The 23,180-nt window shown below is 42.0% G+C and overlaps 1 protein-coding gene across 1 annotated transcript; it reads left to right on the forward strand.

Moving 5' to 3' along the window:
- The first annotated feature begins 1,775 nt into the window (after positions 1 to 1,775).
- Positions 1,776 to 2,252, forward strand: LOC145988790 (protein GVQW3-like). Its single transcript, XM_083123979.1, has one exon. The coding sequence runs from the start codon at positions 1,776 to 1,778 to the stop codon at positions 2,250 to 2,252; it is 477 nt and encodes a 158-aa protein (XP_082980105.1).
- Positions 2,253 to 23,180: the final 20,928 nt, after the last annotated feature.

A 23,180-nucleotide genomic window follows, 5' to 3' on the forward strand; every position in this document is an offset into this window, starting at 1 on the left:
CAAAAACCTATTTTTCTCTAGCGTAAACAGAAAAATTTCCTGAAGGAGCTCGAGCTCACTGATCCCCACCTTGGATATGTGCTGTTAACAATAACAGGGTTATATAACATTTTCCGTCTTGTCTCGATAATTATTTATCTCAAATTATCATCATATTATTCAAGAAGCCAAAAACCTAATTTTTTCTGGCGTAAACAGAAAAAAATTCTGAAAGGGGGGGGGGTCGAGCCCCCTGATCCCCACCTTGGATATGTGATATTAACAATAACAAGGTTATAGAACATTCTTCGTCTTGCCTCGACAATTATTTCTCTCCTTAAATTATTGTCACATTATTTTATTTCACACCACAAGAAACAAAAAACCTCATTTTATCTAGTGTAAACCGAAAACTTTCGGGTGGGCTCGAGCCCCCTAAGCCCCCTTTGGATACGTGCCTGCACACGGAGGTTCGGATCCTATTTTAAAATGCAAGTCCAGTCCCGACTAGCCTATCTGTGCATAAAGTGAACTTTAAAAAAACTCAATGAAAAAGCAATATTTTAAAAAGGATTACCAACCTCACTGGCGGAGTGGTTAGCACAGCGTGCTACGACGCCAGGGGTCTCGGGTTAGAATCAACGATAAAATGGGGGTTTCTAAGAAAACGCATACTAAATCATAAACAAGATTCATATTTTTCTTAAAACTGCACGAAATGAAGCGACACGGCTAACAGTACGCACTCAGTTCAACTCCTCGAAGGCAAGTGCAGTAGGTCGTTTTGTCTGTCCGCAGCTCTTCAATCTCATAATGGCAAAGCTGCAAGCCCAAAGCCCAATCAGTGACTCCACGGTTGTTGCTGCTTTGCTCTGCATCTTGGATGGTTGATTGATTGATTGATTGATTTAGTTTATTTTACTTCGCGTTTTGTGCCTCTTGGCTAATTTGCGAAGATGGGGATGAGTGATGAAATGATGAAATTGATGAATGGACATTCACAAACAACCAAGCCCGACCGGGATTCGAACCCGGGACCCTTGGCGTCGCAGCGCGATGTGCTAACCACTCGGCCACAGGGTCGGGCGCATCTTGGATGCATCGGTGAGTTAGAAGCTGTTGTCGAGAGACCGCACCGCGTAACAAACTACAATGCACAAATATGTTCATTTAATACTATCATATATAAGGATAATTTAATAAAAAAACATTTTGTATATTAAAATGTTGGGAATGTCACTGCATCTCAGGAACGGCGCGACGGGTGGGCGAGGGTGGGCAAGCGCCCACCTAAAACTTCCTCTGCCCACCCAAATAAATTCAAGACGTAATTGTTTAGGAAAATATGAATGCTTCGGTAAGAAAAAGTAATTTATTGTCTTGACTCCGTGCACATTTTTCTTATGAATATTGGTCCCTCTTATTATCCTCTACGAAGTTTTTGGATTTACATACTGAATAGGAAAATGAAATTTCTTATGTTCATGAATATTACATGTCAAATTTATCTCTTATTCAAAACTTGAAACACCATCTAGTTAATACTTATTTGGCTAGTAGTAGTGCAATATCTGGCTACAGCAAAAGTCGCGTTTTCCGAGGTGAAGAGTACAAAATCATACAGAATGGAACAAATACGAGGGTAGGTTGATAAGTTCTCAGCCTACCTAGGTTCGAACGCAGCAATATATAAATGTTAGCTACCCTCCTGAAGCTTAGAATGTGTGAACCTACTATGCAAATTTATTTTCGGAGGAACGTATTTCAACTTTATTTTTTTCACATCCAAAGTGAGGATGGCAGCCCACATTCCAGAAATTAGCAAATTTGAGCAGCGCGCTTTCATCAAATACTTTTTCCTGAAGGGGCTCCCGCCGAAGGAGATCCACAACGACCTTGTCATGACATTGGGGGACAAGGCACCGTCGTATGCCACTGTTAAAAAATGGGCAGCGAATTTCAAACGTGGGCAGTTTGTGCTGGAGGATGACCCGAAGTCTGGCCGACCAATTTCTGTGACCACCCCCGAGATGATTCACACCATTCGCCGGATGATCCTCGACAATCGCCGAATCCTGCTCAGACGGATAGAGGAGGAACTGGGCATCAGTCATGAACGGTTGGTGAAGGTTATCCATGAAGACTTGGGAATGAGGAAGGTCGCGACAAAATGGATTCCGAAACATTTGAATGCCGATCAGAAGCGGGAACGGGTAGGGCAGTTTTCGCCCAATTTCAAGCGGACAGTGCCACTTTTGTGCAACAACTGGTAACCGTGGATGAAACCTGGTTGTACTTTTGCGATCCCATGACAAGACAGCAATCGGCGGAATGGCGACACAGCGGTTCTCCACGTCCAAAGAAGGACAGGGCACAGCGATCCTCTGCAAAGGTTCTAGCTACGGTCTTCTGGGATTGTGGTGGAATCCTATTGGTCGATTACCTGAAATATGGCGAAACCAGCAATGCAGCATATTATACATCCCTGCTGGACAAACTGAAGGCGGCATTGAAGGTAAAGCGACGTGGAAAGCTTACAAAAGGGGTAATCTTTCTCCAAGACAATGCGCCCGCACACAAGGCACGTCAGGCAATGGCAAAACTGGAGGACCTACGGTTCCAGACACAGGAGCACCCACCTTATTCTCCGGATCTAGCACCGTCGGACTATCATCTCCAGATTGAAAATGGTCCTAAAGGGAACGCATTTCGATGGTGCAAATGACGTCATTTCTCACACAGAGGCCTGGTTTGCAGAGCAATCATCTGACTTCTATTTGTCTGGTCTGCAGGCTTTGCAGCAGCAATGTGAAAAATGTGTTGCGCTAAAGGGGGGGTTACGTTGAATAAAATCACCATGCATAGCTTGATATCTACCTGTTTTCTTGTGAGGCTGAGAACTTATCAACCTACTCTTGTACCTTCAAACAACCAAACGCGTAAATAAAAACACGTTACTTCCATATGACATGGAAAAGAACTTCGGGCATGGGCGTATATATAGTTCACGTAAAGGGGGAGGGGGGTTGAACTTTTGGTATGATCAGGGTTGCTATATGCGTATATACAAGTATAAATCTGGCACTTTGCTGACCGGAAACTTGTTGGGGAGCGGGAGGATGGGGGTGCTGGACCCAACAAAGGTGTGTGTATGTACCTGTCCATTATCATATTCTTAACATAAAAAGAAACAGAAATCTACTTAGAAGTATACAATTAATCTTGCAATTCCTTTCAGTGCCATAATGAACTAAGCTGCTATCTCACAATATCGAAACTTTGTTTGAGAACTGCGGACTGAACAGTGCGGGCACCCAAGCACTAACTGATTACAGTAAACAGCTTCCTATGCAATGGAAGAGATTTGCAACTGAAATTCAGTACTGCTAGCAGACGGCGGCGCTATCTTGAAGTCAAATATCTTTGCAGCATCTTCTTGTAACTCGATAACTCTTGTATTATTGAGAGGGAACGGTATCCCGGTATCCCAAAGAAATTATTCGGGATACCAGGACAAATGATATCATTCCGGGATTGTCCCGGAAAATCCGGGACATATAGCAGCCCTAGGTATGATCAGGCTATCAAAATCCAATCTAACAACCAGGCCATCCAACATTTTGACACACTGTTCCAATGAATGAGGGATAGCCATTTCACATTTTTGGAATAAGTTGCAATTTTGCAATGTGTTGACTATGTTCAGAGAAACGTGAGTTCAATTCTACTACAAAATGGTCCAAAAATGGACAACCAAGGTTTATCTTGTAATATTCTTTCGTGCTCTCAGCTGGTGCATTATTTCCTCAGATTTGACGGCTGGGTGTTCTTCATCATAGTCTCTAAGTAGTTTCTCTACTTTGGATTAAATTTCATTTAAGTTCTCAGAATTCTCTCTTAGGTTTTTTTTATCTCTATTAGAATACTGACATGTTCACAGTACTGACCAGTCCATCTTTTGAGGTGCCCAACATAATCTTGCACTGCATGAAAACAATTTGGTTAGAACAAGTGGAGATGTTTCGAACTACCCACAGGTTACACTGTGAAGAAACTGGAGAGCTTGCTGAAATATTTCTCTTCTAAAGGTCTTTTCTACTGTTACGGCGGCCGATCCTAATGCTGGCAAGGGAAATGGGGAGCGGCGAAGCGACCAATCCAGCACGATAAGAAACGCAGCATCCAGTAGAACGAGGTTCACGTAGTACTTCTTCCCGCCGCGCCGTGTCTCTCGGCGCTTCCGTTGTTGTCTGGTTGGTCTGCGGCGTAATCCCCGCTCCCCACTTCCCTTGCCAGAACTAGGAACGACCGCCGTAAGAGTAGAAAAGACCTATAGTAAATTGTAAAGTATCTACAATTAGTGAATACATTTCCACAAGTCACGCTACTTAGTATTGATACTTTTTTGTTCATCTTGTGTCTAATAACTTGAGAATGTTACGGTGTTTCCCTGGTTTTCTTGCACTGAGTTTTTAAAAACTAAATTCCTTTAAGAAGACTCGAGGGAAAAAAATTATAACTGATTTGACAGTCCCAATACAGTTTCTTATCGCAGAAATTCAGAAGCTATCAGATAATTGCAGAAATTTGGTCTGCAGTTCCATCTGGTGTGTGGAATTACGTAATTTCCTTCCCATCTGTATCCGTCCTATACGTCTCGAATTTAGGAGAATATTAGAAGTCCGAAGAAATTGTTATTAACAAGCGGATAGAACAGGTAATCTGGCAATTTTACTGAACCATAAGGGGGGTGTTTGGACATGTTGACCCCCCTTAAATACGCCCATAACATCGAGGCTTCCTTATCCTAGCGTTTTGGGTAGTGGGTGTTCTTCTTCGATAGTATGATAATAATCAGAGGGTGGTAACTTCATATAAACCATTGGGGGGAGGAGGCAAGATTGAGAACATTTTTTTTATATATAAAATTTACATAGCCTAGTTCTTGAGGAATTTGGAGGGCAGAAAGTGTTTTTCCCCCTAAAGTGGACGCCTATGGTGATGTGATAATTTTAAATAAATGAAACTTTTTCCAATAGTTCCAAAGCGCTATGAACAAGAGAAGAATTGCTACGTAACTATCATGATCAAATGTGATGAATTTTTTTGGTCTAAAAACATTTCCCAAGCGCTAAGCATATTTCTATTGAACCCTATCGAGCATCTCCTTTGGCCACATGAAGATTTACTTCAGGAAGTGCTCGCTTCTGTAATGGCATCGATTTTTCGATATTAATTTTGAGTAAATTCTTTTATTTTTACCATTTTTCAGTGATATCTTGTGTGAAAATTATCGTTTTTATGCTGGGAATGTTTAATATAGAATGAAAAAAAATGTGCGTTCCATGTGTGTTTTAAACCTTTACATTGAGGCATTAATTAAATGCAAAGATTCATATGCACTTAACAATTTGGAAAAAACCTGTGAGCTAAGTAAAAAGATCATTCAGGAACCAATACTCTTTCCATTTAAAAAACTACCAATATTATAACTAGATATTCATGCTCATTCATTTGAATTATGGAGAAAGCAAATCTTCACTGTTGTTGGTGTTTACATACCTTCTGTCTCTATCCTTAAATGCATATACAGGGTGATTCTAAAGGTAGGGTACAAACGAAAACCACAGATACCTCCCATGAAATAGAGACGAAAGTGCCCCTTCCACTTTGCCGGGAGATGCCTCCGTGAGGAGCTAGACAACGCCGAAAACGTGTGAAAATGAACTTCACACCGCTGTACAGCCAGTACCAGTGAAGATAGAAAGGAGGAACAAAAGAAGTAAAAAATAACACCAAAGTCGCCCATCCGAAAAACACCAGGCGGCAACTGCGCAACGCATGCGCATGGTGTTCCACAAAGGAAATAGAAGTGTCCCGCAAGACAAGTGAAGGGAAAGGGTAGCGATCGACAACGGTAGTGACAAAAGAAGCAATGAAGCATGAAGTAACAATTGCACAGCGGTAAACAAACACCATGACTGAAGCAGTGCAGTCGAGGAAAGTAGTGCGGGGTTGCAGAACCACGGGAGGATGACGTAGGACGAAGAAACACACCTAGAATGCAAGGACAGTGGTACGTGACACTCCACAGGCAACAGACGCGTACATGGTTCGGAGTAGAAATGGCGGCGCTGGCGGTGCAGCGCATGGGGACTCCCCAAACACAGTGGGGAGACACCGCAGCAAGAACAAAGCACGGTGCAACAAAAAAGGAAGAGGACCGGACGGGGAATGGTACCTGCCAAGGAGACAACAAATTCGGGACGAGGGATTCCCCGTAGCAGCACCGAGGGGATGTCACACAAAGGCCGTGCGCCAGCAGGACAAACACAGCAACTACGGGCACAAAGGTGCACTTACAGATAGGAATAGTACGCAGTACGTAGTCGTACCCCGGACTGACGTTGTTACAAAAGTTGCTCAAATTGACGACCACCACATTCATTGCAGCGTCGCAGGAAATTCCTGTGAACCCTGTCAAAAGTCCTTGGCATGGTACACACCTTGGCCGATCCTGCAAGTATCCGCACTACCAACGTTTCCTGGTCAGGCAGCGAGGTCTCATAGACGAGTGTTTTCACATGGCCCCACAAGAAGAAATCCATTGATGTGAGGTCAGGCGAACGGGCGGGCCAGGGGACGGAGCCCGCTCTGCCGATCCAGCGCTGTGGGTAGGTACGGTGCAAAAGGGTTCGCACTGTGCCATCAAAATGTGCAGGCGCTCCATCCAATTGAAACCACATGCGATGTCGCACGTTGAGGGGCACATCTTCTAGCAGCTCTGGAAGAACTGATGCAAGAAAGGTGGGATAGAGGCGGCCATTTAAACGTGGTGGCAGCTGGTATGGACCGATGATCTGTTCATCGATGATACGTGCCCAGATATTTACTGCAAACTGGGTCTGATGGTGCCTCGACTGCTGCATGTGGATTTTCATAATCCCACACATGGCTGTTTCGGCAATTGAAGATGCCCTCACGGGTGAATGATGTCTCGTCCGTGAAAGGCACATGGCGCAAAAAACGGGGATCGTCGGTGCAAAACTGCAACAGTCGTTGACAGAATTCCACACGTCGTGGGTAATCCCCAGCCAGCAACGCGTGGACTCGCTGTGGATGATAGGGATACAGCAGATCATCATGAAGAACACGCCACACTGTCGACTGTGATACTCCCACTGCACGTGCTATGCTACAGATGCTAGTGTACTGTGTGTCGTCCACGCGAGGAAGTACGTCCTCTTCGACCGCCGCCGTGCGCACATGTCTTGCCATCTGTAAGGCCGTAGACAAAATGCATGTCCCTTAGCTCTACACATGTGTAGCGTTCCATGGTACGGTGAGGACAGTGCCAATTATGGAATACTGTACTCCAGTGCACAGGTGGCACACACACACACACACACTGGTCACAACGGCTTCGAAACAACGTACTCAACTGTCGTACGTCAAGCACACCACCACCGCACCTGCTCTTTCACTGGCACGCTCCCTGACGCTGCACTTCCAATCTGGCACTGTGTACGCAGAACAGACGCCTGCAGCACACACGTCCGCACGGCGCTGTGTTACAATCAGCTGACGTTCCCGAGCCACCCTTGCCTGTGCTCTTCACTACCTGACCACTGCCGGCCGGGGGGGCCATGTACTCTGGGGACTTGTCATCGTGGAACACAAGTAGCGTCCTTCATTCTTGCCCCATTCACCCACAACACGTACGTCGTCCATCTTGCTCGAGCCGACGGGGAGTACTACGTACGATCGTGTGGTGATTGTGTACACCAATGCGGGGTGATCCAGCAGTTGAACAGACGTGCATACCTCCACGTAGCTTCATTCCACGGCTGTCCCACGCAGTTTGTCTGTCCAGCCTCGCTCGGCCCGGTCTCACACCCACGCGGCAGTATGTGGCTGCTGTGGTGTGAGGCCACGGTTGGTTTCGGAGCGGAAGGGTGCGGCCGAGGAGGGACTCGAGTTGTTCGGCTGGGGTTGGGCTCGGAAGCAAGCAGCCACATCAGGTCAGGGGACGGTGGACCTGGTGATCGGGCTGGACACTTTCAGACCTCGTCCATTGGTGTCGTCCACCGTACGGAGTGGTGGGGTCAGTACGACATTCCATCAGCCTTTCGCCCCCTCCCACCCAGCGATGTGCCTCCGGCTTCATTTCTAAGAGGCTGATTGGGCCCCATCACGAAGTTTGTAACTACGTCTGTACGGGGTACGTGGTCCTATCTGTACGTGCACCTTTCGTTGGCAAAAACCTCCTGTGCCCGTAGTTGCTATGTTTGTCCTGCTGGCGCACGGCCTTTGTGTGACATCCCCTTGGTGCTGCTACGGGGAATCCCTCGTCCCGAATTTGTTGTCTCCTTGGCAGGTACCATTCCCCGTCCGGTCCTCTTCCTTTTTTGTTGCACCGTGCTTTGTTCTTGCTGCGGTGTCTCCCCACTGTGTTTGGGGAGTCCCCATGCGCTGCACCGCCAGCGCCGCCATTTCTACTCCGAACCATGTACGCGTCTGTTGCCTGTGGAGTGTCACGTACCACTGTCCTTGCATTCTAGGTGTGTTTCTTCGTCCTACGTCATCCTCCCGTGGTTCTGCAACCCCGCACTACTTTCCTCGACTGCACTGCTTCAGTCATGGTGTTTGTTTACCGCTGTGCAATTGTTACTTCATGCTTCATTGCTTCTTTTGTCACTACCGTTGTCGATCGCTACCCTTTCCCTTCACTTGTCTTGCGGGACACTTCTATTTCCTTTGTGGAACACCATGCGCATGCGTTGCGCAGTTGCCGCCTGGTGTTTTTCGGATGGGCGACTTTGGTGTTATTTTTTACTTCTTTTGTTCCTCCTTTCTATCTTCACTGGTACTGGCTGTACAGCGGTGTGAAGTTCATTTGCACACGTTTTCGGCGTTGTCTAGCTCCTCACGGAGGCATCTCTCGGCAAAGTGGAAGGGGCACTTTCGTCTCTATTTCATGGGAGGTATCAGTGGTTTTCGTTTGTACCCTACCTTTAGAATCACCCTGTATAATGTACACATAGCATGTGTCTTGTATCGAAAGAAGAAACAAGATAAGGGACGTTAATAGTGGTGGCAAATAAAAGAGGGTAGTTGAAACTTGCGCAACTGCAAAAGTCGAATTTAGTATAACTTGCTTTCCGAATCTACAGCAAAACACTAAAATTACATTTGAGTTTCTTGACTTTTTGTTTGACTGCACCTGCAGTTTAAAGTGCAATCCGAACCACTATGTAACTCCACCGGTTATGCTAAAATTACGTTTCAAATATTTTTGCTACTAGGCGGCTTCCCTCCGTGTAGCGCGAAGCCTTGACTTTCTCCTAGGAACGTCGCTGGTTTCACATTTATAAACTTCTTGTAATCTAATAACTTTCGCTGCCTTTTGCACACACAAGTTTCATAACTCTCACATGAATTAAACAGTACAACCACTTAACTTATCTGTGGTACTACAACCCTTCTGTTATTTGTACGTTCACCAAATGAAGTAGTGGAAAATTTCTTCTTAACTTGAAGGGATGAGACAATATATCCACTACACAAAGCGAAGTACACAGTGAGTAGTTGAAAGCGTGGTCAGTCAGATACAATGAAAGAAAAGGGGAATTAAATATGAGAGAAGTAGGGAGATTATGTCAAGCAAGACTGACACAAGATAGACAGAAGAAATAATAGAGTGGAGAAAACCCTGAGCAACAACAGTTCTTGAGGAGTCGAGACAGGCTCATTGCCAGAGGGAAGGGTAAGGGGGATGAAGCCCCCTCCTGAAATCCTAGAAATATCTAATTTAAATAGTGTATAGTGGAAATTAATTTTACTTCCTTAGCAGGATTAAACATCTTCTGTAATAAGTTGTAATATATTCATCTTCAGGGCTTCTAACTTCCCAACTTCTTCGTTTTTAAATGACGGCGTCTGATTAAGGATGAGCCCCCTCCCCTTGGAAATAAAATTCTGGCCACGGGCCTGGACCAAGACCTGTCAAGTGTTTTTTCAATAGGTGACTGCATCGAGTCCCTTCGCCACCTTTTTCTAGTGTGGAGTGTTTAGACAGAATTCAGATGAGAAATTTGATTAGAAGAATGTATGAAAATATTATACGCACGCGCATGTGTGTGAGAGAAAGAGATAGAGAAGGGGGAAACACAAGCAGAGGATAAATGAGAAAATGTACACCAGCAAAAAGAAATGGGAAAAGAAATACAAACGAAGTTAGGACAGAAGGGGGTAGAGGGGGGAGAGAATGCATGTTAGCGAAAATCACCTATGCATTGTATCTGCCCACCCTAATTTATCAATATATGGATCCTGCCCACCCCGGTCAAAATTTTCTGGCGCCGCCCCTACTTCCATTCACCTAAATAGCCGCTACAGGTTTGGCGCTCTCATTGCTTTCGCTTTCTGCGTCTCACGGGCGTGCAACAAGTGAGACTGTATATAGCGAGAAGTCTGTATCGGAATGTTTCTGTCTCACGTGCAGCTGTTCTTATTTGTGCAAGTTAATTACATACTAGAGCCCTGGGAGTGCAAAGCTTATATTTGTATTTTTCTTATTAGCTTCACTTTCCTGCCAATTTGTGCTAACGTTTCCGAATAATCAGAAATTTTTGACATGAGCTTTTCAAGAGTTAGTTAAATGATAACCTGCACGTGCTTAGTATGCGATTCACATGTTGCACAAATAGATCAATCCGGACTGGACCATCACCTTCTCAAACTGGAGAAAGCCGAATGGCTTGTTCTAGTCACGTGAGCGACGTCATCATCTGTAGGCGAGACAGCCGCCATGTTTGATTTATTTGGTGGAAGTAATGTTGGATCTATTTAGCGAATATGGAATTGCAATGCAATTTTAAGATATTATTTAGATTTCCTCAAGACGTTACTGAAAAAGAGAGTTGGATTAGGGCAATTCCACGTAATTTTGTCCCTACAATCAACTCCAGGGTAAGTAACACACACTTTATACTTATAAATAAACGAAAGAAATAGTTTAGTTCATAATGTAAATATTTAATGTGCACGACATAGACATTTAACATACTTTTAGATTTGGTCAAGTTTTACTTGTTTCTTGAAAATAATTTTTGATCACCAGTATCGAATTCGTAAATGTAACCAAGCTAATTTCTTTAGAAATGTCAAATAATTTAACTTGGATTACCATATTTGGTTAACGTTATAAAATATTGTCATATCTGCCAAAGCAGTCTACTGTTTCGATAACATGTTCTTCATCGAAACTTCTATATAATTTATACAAATGTTCAGTTTCAAAGCATGCTTAAGGATAGAAAACTATAGAAGTGAGCAAGATTGAAAAATATGCACATTTATATTCTTATTTTTATCTCACTTTATTGCCTCTTTAGGTTAATCGGAGATAATGGAAGACAAGTTGGAATTTAGGTTATGCATTGAGATACAAAGTAAATTGTGTAACAACATGCACTTTGATGGAATGTTTCCTTGTATAATTATACAAGAATATATTGTTTATGTTTCAAATAAACGTTTTCACACAAAAGCGTACATATTTACCGATCTATGTGAATAAGCGAACATAATCATTTTGTTTAAATTGGTTTTTCTTGAGTATATTTAATCAAATTCTTTACTTACATGTGTATAAATTATTTTGGCTCTACAAACTTTCATGTGACAGTTCTTTTTATTTTGGTATTCCTAAACAAAATTATTTAGACATTTTTAGTGATGTTTAGTTATTGGAAACAAATAAATCGCCAAACTGCTTAACACCAAACTCTCAACCTAACCTTTTTCGTTATTCTAAGCAAATATTTTTTTCTCTGTACCAATCGTAACCTCAATCCTTAAACCGTATTGTAAAAAGTATTGGTTCATTTTTTTAAAAAAAAATAGTATATAGTTACTAGTATTCAGACTTCCTGATGTCATGTTTGATTTTTGTTATTTAGCGTCGCTTTTCTACCATTTTGGTTAATGGCGACGATTAGGACGAATGACGATATGATAAAATTTATGTAGCAGTCACAAAGAACATCCGTGCCCCGGTCGGATTCGAACCCCGGATTCCCTGTCGTTGTAGCGCGCTGTGCTAATCTCTCAGCCACCAAGGTCGGCTCTGATGTCAGGTGATCTCCAGGACAAAATATTATTTTCCTTTCAACAAAAGTATTACATGTCTGCTTGAGGACAGGATAAGTAACTAAATACTGTAGATGTGTATTGTTAATAAATTCTAAGAGCTTTGCCCATTTGTTCATTCTATGCTGGTGAAAATGAATGTCATACTCGCCTATGGTCTTTTTACTGCCAATTCCTGGCATTTTAAATTCTCCACACTCTAAACTTTTTTGCTGTTTTCCTTATTTAATTGTTGAAAAAAATAATTGAGTGTTGGTACTACAAAGTGCTATCTGTCGTCGTCTTTCCATGAACGGAAAGACAATGAAATAATAATAATGAAAGTGCTAGCGATGCTTCTGTGAGTTTATTATTTGGTTAGGCAACTTGACGAATTTCCTCTGAACGTAACATGCGGGGTTAAACTTATTCTACAGGGTGTTTCCGGGCTGATGATACAAACTTTCAAGGATGATGGAGAAGTGCACATGTATGAATTTGGGATAAGGAACCCTGGTCCAGAAAGGACTTAGTAGAAAGTTATAAGCGAAAATCGGTGGATTAAGGTTTTAATACTTTTATTACCTGCACAAGTTTCACAAGCAGCTACATCCACAACAGTTGTTCAAAGTGGCGTCTCCCGGCTTTCCTGCAGGCACGACATCGTCGCACAACGTTCTGGCGTACCCGTTGGAATACCCCCGGGGTCGTTCGAACAGTGTCACAGGAAGCGCGACTGCAGAGGATCTCCTCGCAAGAATTCTCGCTGCCTGGGTACTCCAAAACTTTGTGCGACGATGTCATGCCTGCAGCGAAGCCGGGGGACAACACTTTGAACAACTGTTGTGGATGTAGCTGCTTGTGGAACTTGTGCAGGTAATAAAAGTATTACATCTTCATCCACCGATTTTCGCTTATAACTTTCTACTAAGTCGTTTCTGGACTAGGGTTCCTTATCTCAAGTTCATACATGTGCCCTTCTCCATGATCCCTGAAGGTTTGTATCATCAGCCCGGAAACATCCTGTATTTGTTCTTACTTTTTTTTACAAAACTGTAACGAGTTTTATGTAAAACTTAAAATTATTACGGATAATATTTCACAAATACACGCATTTTTTAAAAACAATTTCCACCAGAAAGTTTCTAAAGATTTTCAACATGAATTTGTGTGATATTAGGGATCTTTTTGTGGTGGCCATAGGGGCTTCTTGAACAAAAAATATTGGTGTAAATATTCAATATTTTCTTCTATCTCTCCTAACTATATTTTCTGAGGGTAAATGTTAAAAACTAACTTCCTCTGAACTTCCAGTCCTTCCTAAAAGAAACAAACGAACTTAAATTCTCTACGATAAAATATTGTCTTCCTTGTAAAGCGTTAAGATGATCGCCTACAGATGATGACGTCAGGACTGAGCGCTGCGGCCTGAGCCTCTAAGATGGTCTTGACTGGACGGACCTACAGCTTAAAGTGAACTTGAACTACTATGTGACCTCTTCGTCACAACGCGTCTTCCTCTTGATACATTTAGCTCCTGCGACCTTGTTGAAAAGAAAAAAAGTTGCAAGTTTGATACTGTAAGCATAAATAACGTTTGTATTAGGCAGCGTTTGAAGTGGAAAATGTTAGCTGTTAGTTTGGTCGAGCCTTGGGGCTAGCCGGTGGGCTGCTCCTATGGTTTAACATGGTGACAATGAGACAGCTGGAGGGATGCTTTGCGAAAATATTGCTAGGGGGATGCCATTCCCCCGTATTCCCCCTCTCACTTCGAGCACTGATATTGAGAGAGAAACACACCCAGGGAGACACGAACATGATGCTTCAGTAAAGTTTGTTCTGGAATAAGATCATTTCGGAATGCTGAGACTCCCCCCCCCCCGGATTTCGCACCCTAACCTAATTTAGCAATGTGCCAATGGATGTCCTAAGGAGGGGAATATGGCGACAGGGCAACCACCATCCCTGGTTCACACTGCTAACACAGAAGGTTGTTCGCTTCATATCCGACCATTTTTGACGGGTACTCACCTTAAGAGATACCGCGGCGCCACCACCGATCATCTTCTATTGGACCCCCAGCATTGTGGACTGATCGCCCGGCATCGCAGTTTCCATTGCAGCAAGCTCCGGCGCAGGACAGCCATGGGAATTCTGTTCCACTTCTCCCTGCAAGCTTTCCATAGACCATCCAGGGTGCGCGGGCGGCGATGTTGAAGACGTCGTTTCAACAGTCCAAATGCGCAAAAATCCATTGGACGGGCATGTGGGCTTTTCACAGGAATGTCTTCAAACGGAATGACACGAATTCCTAATTCCTCTGCCATTTCCTGATAAAAACGTAGTGATGTTCTGGCGGTATGACTTGATGCCTTGTCCATATGGATCATCACCTGGTTCGCGTCCATTCCATACAATTGTGGGATGTCTCTCCGATAGATAGGTGTCAGAATTGAGTCTTGGAAGTATCTGGCATTCACCTTCACGTTTTTGTCCACCTTGCGTATCATCAACTTACCCTCATATCCGAATCCCGTCACAACCATAAAGCCACGACGGAAACTTTCCCTGCACTGACGAACAAAATTGCTGCGCCCCTTACCGTCAATGTCACGGTATGTGATCGCCCGAATGTGACCACCAGCAGTGAGATGGAGATATGATTCATCCATTATGACAACTTTCTTCCATTTGGAACTCGCCAGGTACTTTTCATACAGTTTCCTGCAGTTCGTCTTACGTTCGGCAATGTGACGCGGTAGAAGGTGGTGTACACGGGCCTTCCGCACACACTTCAACCTGAGGTTCTTGCGAATTGTTTTGTTCACAGTTGACGGTACGAGGTGTTGAGTCGGGGGATTTTCTTGGCACGCCAATCGACGGATCGCCCTTAGCACTACGGGTGACAATTTGCTTGCAGCCCTTCTCCTGGTGGTTTTCGTGGGTGAATGTTTCGCAAGAAGAGCCTGTTGTGTGTAACGGGCCACAATATCTCTCGCAGTACTAACCCCGAGTGTTAACGCATTCTCCAGACACTGTTTCACAATGCGTACGTATGAAAACTTAGCATGGGAAAGGGCCATTAAGTAACACTCCCAATACCGGTTGATTTTCGACACCCTTTGATAACATTCTCTAAAAACACTCACGCGCCTACAAGGTCAGACACAACATTGCTCCCGCCAGCAGACCCATAGTTCCAGCATGATACGCCAAGTGGCAGCACCAAATCGACAATGGTCGTATATAAAGCGAACAACCTCTGACATAATGTTTGTTACACATATTTACCTGTACGTTGTAGATGTTGGTATTTCTTCATCTTCCATCCATACCGTTCCTGTGCAGCTGTAGGCGCTGTGATGAAGCTGAAGGGATGTTGCCAAGTTCGAGAACCAGAAATATAAGTTATGGTTTTTAATTTGATTAGAGGCGCGGTAGGGCGTCTGACTGCCATGTGAAAGACCCGGGTTCGATTCCCGGGGTGGGCGATCTAAGGTAGGAAGTTTCCTGCCTTGTCCTCGCATAAAGCAGCTCTGAGGCTCACCCAGCCTCAATTAAATGGGTACCTGGGAGCAACCCTCGGTGTTAAAGGCGGCCGGTGGTGCTCATCACATCACCTCTAACATGACCGAGATGGATAACATGCCCCTATATACGTATGCCATATGGCGTGGTGCAAAGTGCATGGGGAACATTACCTTATACCCCCAACTAGAATAATTTGCATAAGCATTGCTTCACCTACTGCAATGTTTCCATTTGGACCCCTACAAGCATTCCCTACCCATACAACCCCCTTCCCCCCCAGCTACCAGGAGAGTTTTTCACTTTCTACCAGTGGCGTGCCCAGGGGGGGGGTTGGTGGGGGTTAAACCCCCCCCCATTGGTTTCGTCATTTAAAAAAATTCAAAGCAGAAATACATTTTATTTCATAAATCGCCAATATTGTAAAATGTTTACATTTGGCAATGAGAAATGTATTTGCTTCTTCAATTACTTTTGATAATATTGGAGTTGAGTTACAGCAATGCACAAGCATTCATTCATTCCTTAGTCACTGAAAAGGAAGTAGAATTTCCTTCTCAGTATGGTCAAGAAAAGAGCCGCAACCCTTGGAATGCGAACTGAAGGAATCCCTCCTCCCCTTTCTTTCACCCACGATGACCCTCTTAGGAGAATGACCCTCCCTTTCCTGTTACGACAGTGCTGCTAACTTCCCTTTTCTTTCTTTCCCCTTCTTATACTATTTATGCCAGCAGAGCAAAGTTCTGTGAGATTTGAATCACTACAATTAGTAGGCAAAGTAAGTCAAAATCTTATTTCGCACCTGGATGCATATTTATTTCAAAATATCAATAATTATAATAATAATAATAATTGTTGCAGGCAGTAGCGAGGCATGGTTTTACGAAGGAGGCAAGCGATGTTTTGTACAATAGCATGCCGGGAGGGAGGGAGGGATGCGTTATATAGCGCAACTGGCCCAGTCAGTTTCATAAACAAAATAAAAGCAATTAATATGCCAAAATATTATACGTTTTACTCTTGTGCTCTTTACAAATTAGATATTTTTTTCTCAACCAATTTCCAGCCTTCAGTTTATTGAATTTTCTTGTAACATGTGTGAAAGATCTCACTTGAATTTGTGCGTAAATAATTTAGCAGTTGCCAACACTACTGACACTGACACTACTGGTTGCTGTCAACACTGGTGACGTAATTTGAGCTGGACCAAGTTGGATGCATGTTTCAGACATTCGACCGCCCGGTATCTTTGTCCCAAGTCTTGGTGTTCTCTGGGGTTGTAGCGAGTTGCAGTCTGCAAGGTAGCAAGTTGAAGTGGTTGTGTTGTGTGTTACGTTTCTGCGTGTGTAATAGATTTTTGACGTGGAACTAAAGATGGATAGAGAAAAGAGGAGAAATACGTATTAGATTATTTCCAAAAGAAACAAAAAATGGAAGTTGAAGCTTCACCTTCCACAAATAGAACGTCAGAAAAGGTCGATTTAAGTTCAGAGGAATTCCATCCGAATTGCGAGAGTGAAACGTGCGAACTTTCAGACTCTTGATATTCAACAAGAAGGCATTGCAAACCTTGTTGCAACATTATGTCAAGGAACTGTCGAGGTAAGTGACGTTCATTATTTGATAGCAGATATATCCATAGACGGATTTAGAATTGTTTTTCTGGGAGGGCACAGCATGTGCTCTAAGCATACAATCGTGTGTGTGCAGGGGAGGGGGGTGCCCGCGTGTGTATGTCTGGAAGACGTGTGTAGGATGTCACCCTATATCACCAATAAACTTTCGCAGGGCGAGAGAACATGAAGATGAACAAGTTCCCTCAATGATTTCAGGGGCCTCACCGATGGTGGTGTAATCAAAGAGGTCCTGGGTTTGATCCCCTGTGAAGGTGCATTGCACAGTGGTACGTATCCCGATTTAAACTTTAAGTCCAGTCCCGATTAACGTATCTGAATATAAAATGGACTTTACAATCATTTACTTTTTGTTTTGTTCACGAACCCTCGAAAAACGATAGATCCACCAAGGCATTTGAAACCCTGGCGTCGGAGCAGTGGCACTAGTGTCGCTAGTTAAAGCCACGGGGAAGCCTGTGGTTCACGTATTTTCCGAGGTCCCAGAAAGCTTGGTGCTACTATACAGTGTATATGTATGCAACCACATTATAAAATCAGTTTTATTATTTTGTAGGAAAGGGATAAAATTTGTATTACGACACGGGATAGACTAGATAGGCATCCTATTAACTGTAAATATTCCTTACAAATCTTCTGAATATTTCTCTTATACAAACGCAACAAATACAATAAGTAATATACGTGTGCAGTAATAAATTCATTTTCTGAAAGCATCTTTTCTGGCATCAGTGGTCGAAGTAGGTGATGCTGCCTCCAGTTAAGAAAGTTTCACAAATCATACCCCCAATTAGAATAATTTTCATATTGAGCATCCTCCACCTACTGTATTGTCTCCATGTTGATCCATACAAGGATGTACCCCATCGTATTTCCAAAATCGATCAAATATCCCCTCCCTTTTCGGCTACGAATTTCTATTTCGAGCACTGTCTGGCAAGATTTTGTCGGGCTCAGTGACAGATCCTGTGGTGCGGTACTGGGCTTCGGAGGGGAAGGGGGGAGTGGCCCCTTCAACAGTTGGTTTCGCAGTTCCATAACGTTAACATTATACACAATTCCTCTCCATAGACCTAATATGAAAATGAATATGACACATTAATGACACTGTAGTAGAAAATGTTAATTACTGAAGGGGTTCGTATTTGTTTATCAACTGTCAAACAAATGTTTTGACCAATAATATAATAATACAATGCCAAAAATGTACACAATATTTAGCAAATCCATCTCCACAACAAGTACGATGTTGATTGAATTGATGTTTTAAATCCACTTTATGCACAGTAAGGCTAATAGGGACTGGGCCTAAAGTTTAAAGTGAGATCCGAACCACTATTAGCCTCCACCGGGTGGGTATTGAACCTGGAACACCTTGATTACAAGGCGACGACGCTCACACTGAAATGAAACTGTGGTATCGTCATCTTGCAGCAATGCAAAGACGTCCAGTAAATGCTCTTGAAGCAATTGATATATGCATTGAAGTAATATTTCCCTGGGTAAACACACGTTTGCGCATATTATGTACAATCCCGGTAACAACAACATCAAATGATAAATCATTCTCAACTTTGAGACGTTGAAGACCTGTCTTCGAAATACCATTTGCGAAGAAAGATTAAATGGGTTAGCTGCTCTGAACATTCACTGGGATATAAAAGTTACTTGTGACGACATATTGTCAGAACTCGCACAGAAACCTCGATGCCTAAATTTCAGAATTTAAATTGTTGAACTGTGGTACCTTATTTATTACTGTCTTTAAGACATCAAGTAGTCTTAATCTCTTTAATGTTGTTACAATGTTGAGTGTACATTTTTTGTTTAAAAATTATATTTGAGCAATTAAATATAAAATATTAATAATTTGGAAATATTCAAGCAGGTGCTTTTATATGATGCAATAAAAACATGAAGCATCCATAGCAAATACATTGATTGCGTTCATTGGGGTAAAATCCAAGTATATTAATTATCTAATTTATTACAAGAAATTTGACCTGTGAACTGGAAAATGTATTGGATTCATAACCCCCCCCTTACGAAAATCCTGGGCACGCGCCTGCTTTCTACTTTCACTTTTCATGCAAGAGTTGAAATAAATTTATGCTCATTGCTTAAAAACAGATATCACAAATAAAAATATTCTCCGCATTGAATAATTTTCAGTTAGAAAATATTACTGCGCCTCCTTCTTATAATATGGATATTTAAGCAAAAGCACATGCGTCATTTTTATGATGCTGTTAACCCTTCGTGTTCCAGAGTAACGTGGTTGGTATAAGGTGAGCATGGCGCTCACATATGGATTTTATTGCTTTTTGTCATTTTCTCGAATATCCTTTTACATTCATTATATCAAAAATAATTTATAAATATGTATTGCCTAATATATATAACTTACAAGTTAAAATTTATCTTATTTATTGTATAAAAACAAAATGATATTCTTGTGTTACAATATTACTCAGTCATTACGCATTATGAAAGACAAATTATCAAGAAAAACACATCAATTTTTATAATTTTATTTGGAAATTACTTTTGTATTAACTAATTTGCATAACATTATTAATAAACTCAATAGTTTATTACTTGTTGTCGAGAGAGATGTACATTCTACTTTGTAGTTTCATCTCGCCTGATATATTGAGGAAAAAGAGCAAGTAAAATTAGGCTCATCTTCATAAGGAGATTGATCCGTTCATGGAACAAGACAATACAAGGCCAATGTACTAAACAATATGTATTTTAATTGTATTCTTATTTCAATCATGTAACAATGATAATGTGTTTTTATTTTTATTGTAGTGTAATGAAGTGTATTTTTCAATTTTTACTTTGGTGTAGTGATGTACTGTACTACACAATGTTTTTTCTTCTTTTTTGTTATGATGTACTAATTATTATTTCATTATCAGTGGCGTAGCATGGACATTTCGGATGGGAACGCCAAGTCCGAAGGAAGGGCCGACCCTTTCTTGCTTAATAATTTACTTATGGTATTAGTCGCAACAGGTATTGTTTATTTGCCTGAAGTCAGCTGGGTTTTCAATAAAACATCATCCATGCATGTTTTAGCTAGAAAATTAGATGCCTCACTATGCCACAAATGTTTTGAACTCTGGTGTTTATACCTTTCGGCATGACGCAAGTCATTAAAAACCTACCTGAATCACAAGCGCCTCTGCACAACAGTAGACGTCATTGTTGTGGATGATCCAACTACTGACTGATTTGGTTTATTTTATTTCGCTTTTCTACCACGAATATGAATATGAGTGATGATATTGATGAAGGGACACTGACAAAGAACACCCGTGCTCACGCCGGGATTCGAACCAGGGACCTCTATCGTCTTGGCGCACTGTGCAAAGCAGAGTGGATGATCCAAATATCGTACACTCTACTGACGTAACAGTGCCGATTAGTAATTCAGACCACTGTTTATTACATCTTGAGAATGCTGATAAACATTTTAAAATAATTTTCTCCAGAGACCATTCGATGTTAAGAGTTTTCAAATGAATGCTAAACATTTCCATTGACACAATATTAAGTAGTTAGATAATAACGAAAGAATACAATAAAAAAAAAATAGTTTTGCGGGTTAAGTGGTAGAGCAGCCACAGGCTGAATTTCTACCATGAGGACTTCACCAACTTATTTGACAAAAACTGTGTTTATCTTTTAGTTTCTAATGCACATCGCTGTTCGTGCGATAAATTATACAATGCAGTGGCCATTAAGGAGCAGTATATTTAAGATTGGTAAAGTTACGTCAGTCAATATTGCGTATTGTAGCATCACATAGCACGAGTTGCATGAGCGCGAAGAGCGAAGAACCGGGTAGGAATTCTACCGCTGTCGTCTGCTTCAGAAGGCAGGAAGGGTCACATGAACCAATCACGGTAGACCTCTGCTGCTCCGTACGCTGGCGTATGAGAGAGCATTTACGCGCGTGCTGTAGAAATCGAAGCTTTCCCTCCAGAAAGGCAGCAAGGAATATAGGCTGTACGCCTAACCTGCTCGGCGTCCGGTCGGGAAAGGCATTGAAAATAGATGCTAGAACGAGTGTTGAGAGTGGAGCGTTGCAAGCGAATCGCGAAAAAGAGCTATTATAATGCCATGAAGGTCAAACATACATGAAATTAGTCACGTTTTACTTTATAATCACAGCATTTAAGCATTATTGAAATTTTAAATCTGGGAACGCCGGGCATACTATAATGCTACGCCACTGTTCATTATGTATCTTGACGTTTTCCATGCCCTTTTAATCAAGGGTCAACGGAAGAAAATAAAATTCAAATTCAAATTTTCAATGACTCATCAGCAAAACATTATCTTCTGTGCCCTGAGAATCAAACACTTTGCCCAGGAATTCTCTTCTCTCATCAATTGATTCAGCAAGCCATGCTCGGAACTGCAGTTGATCATTCGTAATGAATACCAGGTTTAAAAACTCATTTAGTCAGAAATAGTAGCAGTAATAAGTGAATGAAATAAAAAAAATAATTACGAAAGAACCAAAACAGAAAACTGTGATATAACACGAATTCAGTGTACACAGAAATGAAATGTGTGTGCAAAAAATGGTTACGCGGTTAGTATACGTGTGAGCGTGGTGCTCACAAAACATGGACTGTCATCAAAATTGCGTGTCTGCTCAGACTGAGAACAATGCCACAACCTCTAACTGAAGTGATCTGGCCATGGACATTACAAAAGACAGCTACACAAGACCAGAAAGTGATATCATTACCTGGGCCTGAGAAACTTACAATTATATCCTGGGGTGAGCGCTGCGGTCACACGTATACCAATGGAAGGCAATTGTTTGTATACTATAATCAGTGCTCGAAGTGGGGAGGCATACCATGCCAGTTAGTATAATTTGCATAAGCAACCCCCGCATACTGCATTGTGTCCATGTTTATCCATACGAGCGTACAACGTATCCGCAAACTTGAAGAAGTATCTCCCAAGTTAAGAATTTCTACTTTGAGCACTGGCTATAATAATGTACTCAATATACTGCTTGGCAGGGGCATTGCAAATTCGCATAGAACAGAAAAATTACTAGTGATAAATGTGCACTTCAATTTTTTTTTTTTCGCATGACAATTTGGTCTTGATGAGCTTGGTTGCAGTTATGAAACAAAATATTTTTGTTGTAGAAAAGAGTGTGCAATTTGTGAAAATATTAATATATCTTTCTTATAATGAATTGTGTGCAAAAATTAAAAAAAAAAAGGAACGTAAAAGTTAGGAAGCAGAGTGACATTTGTCTGAAGAAGAGGTGGGGAGGAATTCTGTGCAGTAGACACCAAAATCTATTCTCACCCTGACACAGTAATTTCTTAATCTCTAGCTATGGCTCTGAAGAAGCACCAAAATGACGCCTGTTCTTTCTCCTTGCAACCGAACTGAAGTGAAAGAGATGGATTTGCTTGTAGAATTTTGTTTTTGGGAAAAGCAAATGTGACTGAAATGCACAAGATGATTGTAAAAACAATGTTTAAAATGAAATATAATAACCCATAGAACAACAGCCCTTGAGGGCCAGAGCCTTCTTACTGACTACCAATCTCACCCCCACATTCCTCAGCAGAGGGGTGACTTGTGGTCAGCAGGAGGAACCCTGAGTCTTTGGGATAGGTTTCCATGACAAGGTTACACTACTCATTCGTGGCTCGAAGCAGCCTGCATACCATAGCACAAACCCAAAGTCTAACGCCTTAGAACACACGGCCATGGTACGTGACAAAAAGAAATATAAAAATGCAGTAACATATTGAAAGAATACTGCAAATGACCAGTAAGTCGAAAATAGTAAGAACATGCAAAAAAAGGCACAATCAAAATAATGTTTTCTGGTTATAACTGAAGGAACGAACATCT

This window comes from Lepisma saccharinum, chromosome 1 (genome assembly GCF_977018435.1).
Source record: "Lepisma saccharinum chromosome 1, izLepSacc3.1, whole genome shotgun sequence".
Classification (NCBI taxonomy): domain Eukaryota; kingdom Metazoa; phylum Arthropoda; class Insecta; order Zygentoma; family Lepismatidae; genus Lepisma; species Lepisma saccharinum.